This window comes from Halichoeres trimaculatus, unplaced genomic scaffold (assembly GCF_033239565.1).
Source record: "Halichoeres trimaculatus isolate MK-OKI-2021-1 unplaced genomic scaffold, fHalTri1.1 fHalTri1_scaffold_10, whole genome shotgun sequence".
Classification (NCBI taxonomy): domain Eukaryota; kingdom Metazoa; phylum Chordata; class Actinopteri; order Labriformes; family Labridae; genus Halichoeres; species Halichoeres trimaculatus.
The window spans coordinates 12,386,531-12,395,090 of NW_027437187.1; the positions used below are offsets into that span (position 1 = coordinate 12,386,531).

Consider the following 8,560-nt stretch of genomic DNA (forward strand, 5'->3'; position numbering starts at 1 on the left):
GGTAATTTTAAATGAACCCCTAAAAACAGGCCACTTTACAAGAAACAACACACTGTAAATCAGATATGCAGACTCAGTAAATCTACAGAACTAAGCACACGAGAGATCCACTGTAACAGTAATCAATTTTTGCGTGGCACAAGAAAGTTATAGAATTGAGGATAGTGTTGAACTAAAGGGAAAAGAAGGTTCCCAAGAACATCTGAGGAAAACATTGAACGTGTGCAACAGGTCTTGAAGTGCTTTCCTACAAAATTAGTTCTTCTATTAATTATTAAAAAAAAAAAACCTAAATATATACTACTCATTTTGTAACAATTACCACATATATTTCTGTTGATTTGCTTTTGTAATAAATATTTTGAATTGTTTAGAGACTTCATGGACACCCTTCGCAGCCCCATCCCAGGGCAAACAATTAGAGACTACCATCTACACTTTCAAGCATTTTAGAGTGACCAATCAGCCTGACAAGAAGGTTTTTGGACTCTGAGAAAGAGACCTTATCCACATACAGGGAGAACATGCAAAGGCCACACAGAAAGGCACTTGTCCAGCTGGGAATAAAAACAGGAACCTTCTTTCAGTGAGGAAACGGCCCTAAGCAGTTTACCACCATGCAGCCCAGTTTACAAACTTCACTGGTTGAATAACTCCTGAGCTACAGTTAACCTTTGCAACAGAAATTTTGTATAACATCATTAGAAGAACAAGCTTTTGAATTTGTCACAGCTTTAATAGTTTTTATCAACATAAATTGATGACCAATGCAGTTAAATAACAATTTATCCTTCATACTTTCTCACAAAAATAGTATTGTTTTGTGCCAGTGTACAACGATCAAAACTCAGACCTTTTAGCTTTTACTTCTAAACATTTAACAATAAACATTTCTTGTTTGAATATTAGGGAAGATACAGTAAAGCCTGATGTTTGTGAGCTCATTTGGAGCAATTGTGTTCTCTAATTTAAAGCTCACTCATTTATGTGTAGTTCATGATTGATACTGTGTGAATTTGGACCTCAGAGCTTTATAAGCTGGGCTCGTCCGGGATTTGAACCCGGGACCTCTCGCACCCTAAGCGAGAATCATACCCCTAGACCAGGGATGTCCAACTCGTGCCATGGAGGGCCAAGAGGCTGCAGGTTTTCTTTCCAACCAGAAACTCCACCAGCTGATTCCACTGATTAGCCCTTGCTCTCTGGTTGAAGGTGAGGTAATCAGTGGAATCAGCTGGTGGAGTTTCTGGTTGGAAAGAAAACCTGCAGCCTCTTGGCCCTCCATGGCACGAATTGGACATCCCTGCCCTAGACCAACGAGCCACACTTCTAAAGTTTTCAAAGAGGGCTAAAAAATTTCCCTTGAGCTTCCTGGACCTATAATTTTGTTCTCCTCTGCTGATGTGGGAAAAAAAGAAAAAGATGTTTGCCAAAGTGTGCCCTCTTGTGGACAACTGTGGCACAAAGGTAGAGTCAGTTCCTTTCAGTCAGAAGGTCAGAGGTTCAATTCCTGCTCCCTCAAACATATGCTGAGGTGTGTTTGTCACGTAGTTCTAAAAGATGGAGACTGACTGACAAAAAGTAAACACAGACAATAATGGCTTTAAAGTCTGTGTGCCAGCAGAAGCTGACAGATGGTTAACTGAGGGTTTGTGTCACTTTGTTGTCATATTAACAGCAAACGTTAGGAGAAAAATGTGTGATGACAATTGATTATTGATGAAATTCTACTTATATAGCCATTTTTCAATCTTTCTGACCACTTGAAGTGTTTCTACACTGCTTGACACATTTGCTCACCCACACCACACTCACACACTGATGGCAATGTGCTTCTGTCAATGACTTTCAATATTAGTCAAACTCATTCATACAGATTTAGATACTGCTGTAGGATGAGCTATTTGGGGTGAGTGTCTTGCCCAAGGGCACTCTGGTAGTTGACTTATGGAGGTGGGATCAAACTCTAAACTTTGGATTAAGAGATGACTTGATGTGCAGTTACAGAGTACTGAAAACAGGTCAGTGCTGGTGGCTTGCATTTGAATTTGTGCCTGAGTGGTTTCAATATCCCAATAGTTCAACATTTAACATGAGGAGTTGACTTTTGGGCCCTCAGGGCTTAAAACCTGGGCTCGTCCGGGATTTGAACCCGGGACCTCTCGCACCCAAAGCGAGAATCATACCCCTAGACCAACGAGCCATCTGACAGTCATATGTGACATTCATCAATTTGTACAAAACCTGTCAAACTAGTGACGTGGCAAACAAAAGGTTCAGAGGAGCTTTGACTTAACACCACCATCTAGTGGCCAACAAGAGAATCACAACACATAGAGTTTTTTTCTAACTTACAGGGTGTCCAAAAAGCTTTTTTACAATTTAAAAAAATAAATCTAAAAACAATAAATGAGAGTTGTTTTCCAGATTAGTGATGTGTTCTTTGTAGCAATCAAAGATTTTAATCAAATGCATTTTTGTTTTTAAGACATTCTGTTGATAAAGGAGGTAGTGTGAAACGAACCCCCTAATAGAAGGCTTCTACACAAGAAAACACACACCGTGTTTCATGGTTAATTGAAAATCAAGTTGCAGACTCAGGGAATCTACAGAAAGAAGCACAGGATAGATCTACTTAGTGTTGGGCAACTGTTTTGGGACAATCATTGAAATACTTAAAGTCAAACTTTTATTCCAAATAAAGAAAAAAATAAATCTTGAACCAAGAAAAGATGCTGTCTCAAAAATAATTGCATGGTATGCATGGTCAGTGGTTCTCTGAATTGACAGCATTAATGGTCATACCATGCATTTATTTTTGAGACAGCATCTCAAAACCGAAACCAGCAAGGTGTTACTGGGCTTTTCTTTTTAAACAATGTTTGAAATGTTTTTGTTAAGTTTTTAATTAAAGGCTGTAATAATCAGGGCTCGTCCGGGATTTGAACCCGGGACCTCTCGCACCCTAAGCGAGAATCATACCCCTAGACCAACGAGCCATGTTTTACTGTGAGAAAAGTGGGCTTCAAAATTTTCCTCTGGTTGTCTTGGACTCACAATTTAACCCTCCTCTGCTGATGTGGCAAAGACTCAGACCAAATCTTAACAAAGAGTGCCCTCTGCTGGATAGTTTTGATACTGTCCTTTAGTTTCCCTGTGCTCTCTGTGCCTAAATCATGGCTCATCCTTTATTTTACTATGAGATAATATCTGACATTTTTAAACATTGTTGTGAGCCAAATTTGTGCTGAAAGATTAGATATTGAAAGTCCACATGTGGATCTCTCAGCAGAACCTGACTTTTGTCATGCAGCCTTGTGACCCACCAGTGACAAGGTCAACAGCCAAATCTCAACGTCCACACTCACACACTGACTTTGAGGCACATCCCCGCTAAGTCACTGAGGGCTCAGAGCTGTTCCACTTTTAAATTGTGAAGTTCATGAGGACTTTCCTTTTGAGCATCCCTTTAATCAGTGGGCCTATTTGCAGAATTAGTGTTGGGGAATTAGTTCACAGCAATATGACGCAAAAACACAGGTATCCCAGGGGAGGCCTCAAACAAGGCAGGGTAACTTGTAACACATTAGTTTTAAAAAAGAGGACAAAGAGGAATCTTGAAAACTGAAACCAATGTTGACACTTTAGAAATGTATCAAACAGAGTATATCTGCCTGAATCTACAAATCTTTACACGTATAAGTGTTCACAGTTCAATAAATATATTAAGATGATTTATATTTATATTGATGAAGGCTATTTTGTAGGGTTAAGCTGTTTTGATGAATAGGAGTGTATTGGTACAATTTTTAATTATTTTAAACGACAACTTGTTCAGTAATAATTCTTAAGGCTATGGTGAGCTACGCGATGGCATGCAGGTTTTTCCATGATGGCTTCCCAGGCTGCTGAGGAGAGGAAGGTTCAAGTCACCTAAAACTTTGACATCAACTTTTTTCACTGGAGAACTCGGAAGACTGAGCCTTTCTGAGTTCTTTCTCCATCTTTTTTTTTGGATTAGTCTACATCATACTTTTTATTATTTTCTTGTTGTCTATATTGAGATCATGCACTGGTTTAGATATATCATAGTAAGACATCTCAATATAGAGTAAACTACATCCATTGTACATCAAGAGTCCACTGTCACTCCTTAAGGCAGGACACATGCTGAGGTGGTCTGGGGTTATTAGTATCTGAGTCCTGTGACCCATTGGCAACTACAACCCTATGAGTAAATGGCAAGGTTTCATCTTTTTTGTTCTGTACAAGTTTTCTCAATCAAATGCTGTTTTAAAGTTAATAAAAACTTAAAAAGTTATTCATTTTATTTGCAAAACAGGAGAGGGATTCACCAAAAAGCTCTGGAAGCTGCATGGTAATGTATTCAACATAGCTTGTAACTTTACTGTGAGCTGGTTTGCACAACAAACAGCTATGAAGCTGTCGCTGTACTGTACAGTATGTGCAATAGTTGCTCATGACCTTTCGGGGCCAGGGGTCAAAACAGGGCTCGTCCGGGATTTGAACCCGGGACCTCTCGCACCCAAAGCGAGAATCATACCCCTAGACCAACGAGCCAGCTGGAACACAACGTGGACATTTATGTCTTAGTATGTAACCTGTCAGACTGGTGATGTGGCACACAGGTTTTAAGTGGAGATGACTAAACACCGCCATCTCGTGGTCAGCAAAGGAATGACAACACATAGCCCTGCAAGCACATTAATAGCAGTCGTTTGACAAGACGGTTACGACACAAAAAGTTTCAGGTCAATTGTTAACGTTGAAAAATAAAATAAATACATTACATTTAATAAAAATAATCGCGAACTCTTTACGGCTTGATGGAAGCAACCTGAAACGTACTTATTGGTTAATTTATGAGCTATCTACGGGTCCTCGTTTGGGTAAAATTTAAACCAAACCTCGTTCGCAGTTGCCATGTCCGCATGCTTTGGTTAGCATTGCACTAGTTTAGCACCGCTATCAGGTTTGAAAACACAGTCACAGGATGGCAACGGAAGTGAAACGACAGAAGGTTGTAAATTAATCTATATTTCTCTCCGACGCATCAAGTTCTTACCTGCTGTTTGCACGACGACATGTTTGTGTGTATGTGTTTGCTGCATCAATAGTTGTCATTCCCACGTGTTTATGACTGCTTCCGTACATACTGTGCTGTCTGCATGTCGCTAAAGTTATTCTAACTGAACAACGTAAAAAGTCTTCTAGTGTTTTTTTTCCCAGTTATCGACCGGACGTGGTCTGTTTTATTGATGCCAGTCATGTTAATAACTGATGTGTGTGTGCATCTCTTACTTAGCTCTTATAGTGTCTGCTCTGTGGCTCAGCCTCAAGTGTGTCTCAAATACGTCTGATAAATCTGTGTGTCCCGCGTTGTGCTGACGTCTGAAGCGGTTTTCTCTGCTCACAGATAGATGATGCGTCAGAGCTAAGTCCCCTGCAAAACTTTCTCCAGTGGTGTCACAGAGTGGGATTGGTACTCAGCGACAAGGTTCGATTATTTTCTGAAGCTGATTTTGTTGTTGTTGTTGTTGTTGTTGTTTACATTTTCAGTCCCTGACATGATGGTTTGTTTTTTTTTTCTTTTAGCTGTTGGCGCCTGGATATTGTCCAGACTTTAAAAACTGTGTCTCTCGCTGTGTAGGTGTGTGTGAGTAAAGAGGGAACTGTTGCCGAGTATGGCATGCTAGCCACAGACAACATAGAGGAAGGGGAGGTTTTGTTCACCATCCCCAGGAAAGCTCTTCTTCACCAGGGAACAACCAAAGTCTCTGCCTTGCTGGAGAAAGGTGATGGTGCAAATAAAGAAGTTTTTTTCCTGCCAACTTCACTTCATCATTTTGTAATCTTACAGTTTCTTCTTTTACACCCCACAGAGAGACCATCTCTGGAGAGCTCATCTGGTTGGGTTCCTCTACTGCTGGCTCTGCTTTATGAGTACACATCCTCACAATCCCACTGGAGACCTTACCTGTCACTGTGGACTGACTTCAAGACACTGGACCATCCCATGTTCTGGTGAGAAGATTTATTTGAAACCGTGTCGCTTGACTGACACAGCACTGTAAAAGCTGTTTTTGAAATTTTACTTCTGCTTTCCTTAACCTGTGTAACCCATGAGTGCTGTGTTAAAGGTCTAAGGCGGAGAGAGACAGGTTGTTGAGGGGAACAGGTGTCCCAGAGGCTGTGGACACAGACTTAACTAACATCCAGAGAGAATACAAAGAGGTGGTCCTTCCCTTCATCAAGAAGCACCCAGACCTCTGGAGCCCAAACACACACACACTGGATCTGTACACACAGCTGGTGGCCTTTGTTATGGCCTACAGGTTAGTGGGCCCATAACAAAACACACTCATATAAATCAGTTATTTTAGCCTTCTTCTTCAGATCCATCCATCCTCCTGGTGTTCCTCTTTTCTGTAGTTTCCAAGAGCCACAGGAGGAAGATGATGATGAAGAGGATGACGATGATGAGAAGGCCCCTAACCCTCCTATGATGGTTCCCATGGCTGACATGCTTAACCATGTGTCCAATCATAATGCTAATCTGGAGTTTACACCGGTGAGGGGTCACATCCACTCTGATCTCTGATAACTGACAGACTCCCCCAGTTAGTATGTTGTGAACTTCTGTCTGTTGTTTTTTTTTTTTGGTTCACCGGAGTAACACTTATAATCTTCCTCCCACTCCCATCTTCTTTTTCACTGTTTCTCAGGACACACTGAAGATGGTCTGTGTGCACCGCATTCAAAAAGGCGAGGAGGTATTCAACACCTACGGACAGATGGCTAACTGGCAGCTGCTGCACATGTACGGCTTCACGGAGCCGTACCAAAGCAACAGCAACGACACTGCTGACATCCCCATCGCCAACCTCTACAGAGTGGTTACACAAGGTGATTAGTGACACATCATAGGAACAAAACAGAAAAGTGTTTAAATAAAGGAGAGATGTGACATGTTTTATCAAAGATGTGTTTGACCGCATTTTGTTTGCCCTGGTTTCTATGTTGTCACTCAGTTTATTGTTGCTCTATTGTTGAGCTGACTGCAGGGTTACATCATGTAGCAATCAGCTGATGGGACAACACTAATATAAGCCAATCCAAAACAGACAAAAACTAACCAAAAAACTCAAAGATGCTTAATTTAGCTGATCAGAAGAAAATTAGACAACATTTGTGCACATAATTGATTTATTTTTAATCTCTATTTTTTTTGTGTACCCATGTATGGCTATCTGTATCCATTTGTTTTTGAGCTCTTCTTCTCTTTCAGGTATTCAGTCGGATTTGAACCAACAACTGGTGGAAGAGAAGTGGGAGATGCTGTGTCAGATAATGCAAGAAAAAGCAGCATTTGTCTTTGGCAAACAAGGCTGCCTTACAGACACAGAGCTTCACACTGCACTCAAGGTGAGGGAAGACCACCAATGGTGATGTCAAAATAAACATGTTCACTGAAGCACATAAAACAGAGCCTTTTTTTCAAAGTGTGAAACAACGGTTTTGTTGTTTACTTCCAGGTGCTGTGCATGTCAGGAGAAGAGTTCTCAGATTTCAAAGACAATGAAGGATGGGAGGAAGATGAAGAGGATGATGAGAAAATTTCCCTGGCTTTCTCTAACGAGGGCCTCCCAGGGTTAAAAGATTCATGGAAACGCTTGATTCACGAAGCAGCTCGTCTGACTGTGAAGTCCTACAGAGAGGAAGCAGAAACAGAGGAAGAGTTTGTGGACGGAGACCAGGCGCTGGTAGAGGACCAGGAAGCAGTGGCAGGGCTGAGCAGCAGGCAGCAGAGAGCGCTGCAGGTACGCTACGGACAGAAGAGCATCCTGCACAGACTGATGGAGCTCACTGAGTCATGAGATGAGCTGCAGCAGCAGTCAGGACCACAGGAGGAGTTTGTTTCCATTGTCTCAGGGGGCAAAACTGAAACACCTCAGTCATGGTTTTTCATCTGTGTAATAAATAAAAGCTGTCAATGTGTTTGATTTTAACTTCTCATGAAAACAAGCTTTACTATTCAGGGCTAAGTGCCTTTGATTTGATACCCCCATCTTGGAGAGGAAGTGGTTGAAACCATTGCTGACATATAGGATCTTACAGCAGGTCAAATATATTACTATGCAATTAAACTTACCTCCATTCTCAAAAAGCTATTCAAATTTAGTGTTTGTCAGTCTGTTCTCCGTGAAGCTTTAGGGATATTATGTCCACATCGTTTTCAATCTCTGCTACCCCTCATAAGAAAACATCACATCTCCTCATTGGCATGCAAAAAGAGAAAGATGAGATGCAGCCAGAGTTGGTGCTTGCAGACAGTGTTACGTCCTGTTATAAACAAAGATCCTGATTCTGTGGATTCAGTTTAAATAATTTTTTTCCAAAACATTTTTTTTTTTCAATTTGCCTTTTAAAATTTACCAGGAAGTTGAAGATTTTACATTTAGTGAAAGAACTAAGATTGTTTTTTTTAATCAACCCCTGAAGTTCACCAGTGTGCCTGCTAGCTGACACACTGGATAAG

The 8,560-nt window shown here is 41.0% G+C and overlaps 1 protein-coding gene and 3 non-coding genes across 4 annotated transcripts; 1 reads left to right on the plus strand and 3 right to left on the minus strand.

Annotated features, from left to right (window-relative positions):
- Positions 1–2,131: 2,131 nt before the first annotated feature.
- On the minus strand, positions 2,132–2,203 carry trnap-ugg (transfer RNA proline (anticodon UGG)). Its single transcript has one exon. It is a non-coding gene; the product is annotated as a tRNA-Pro (tRNA).
- A 724-nt stretch (positions 2,204–2,927) lies between these two features.
- On the minus strand, positions 2,928–2,999 carry trnap-agg (transfer RNA proline (anticodon AGG)). The gene has a single exon. It is a non-coding gene; the product is annotated as a tRNA-Pro (tRNA).
- A 1,510-nt stretch (positions 3,000–4,509) lies between these two features.
- On the minus strand, positions 4,510–4,581 carry trnap-ugg (transfer RNA proline (anticodon UGG)). Its single transcript has one exon. It is a non-coding gene; the product is annotated as a tRNA-Pro (tRNA).
- Positions 4,582–4,751: 170 nt separating this feature from the next.
- Positions 4,752–8,384, plus strand: setd6 (SET domain containing 6, protein lysine methyltransferase). Its single transcript, XM_074676724.1, has 9 exons — positions 4,752–5,041; positions 5,438–5,518; positions 5,672–5,816; positions 5,904–6,045; positions 6,162–6,356; positions 6,454–6,592; positions 6,747–6,927; positions 7,310–7,446; positions 7,557–8,384. The coding sequence occupies exons 1-9, from the start codon at positions 5,015–5,017 to the stop codon at positions 7,896–7,898; spliced, it is 1,389 nt and encodes a 462-aa protein (XP_074532825.1). The 5' UTR covers positions 4,752–5,014; the 3' UTR covers positions 7,899–8,384.
- The last annotated feature ends 176 nt before the right edge of the window (positions 8,385–8,560 follow it).

Excerpts from the sequence above, each read along its gene's own strand:
- setd6 (XM_074676724.1), top strand. The coding sequence starts at position 5,015 with ATGGCAACGGAAGTGAAACGACAGAAG. Across the intron at positions 6,357-6,453 it reads GCCTTTGTTATGGCCTACAG|TTTCCAAGAGCCACAGGAGG; the intron begins GTTAGTGGGCCC and ends TCTTTTCTGTAG. Across the intron at positions 7,447-7,556 it reads AGCTTCACACTGCACTCAAG|GTGCTGTGCATGTCAGGAGA; the intron begins GTGAGGGAAGAC and ends GTTTACTTCCAG.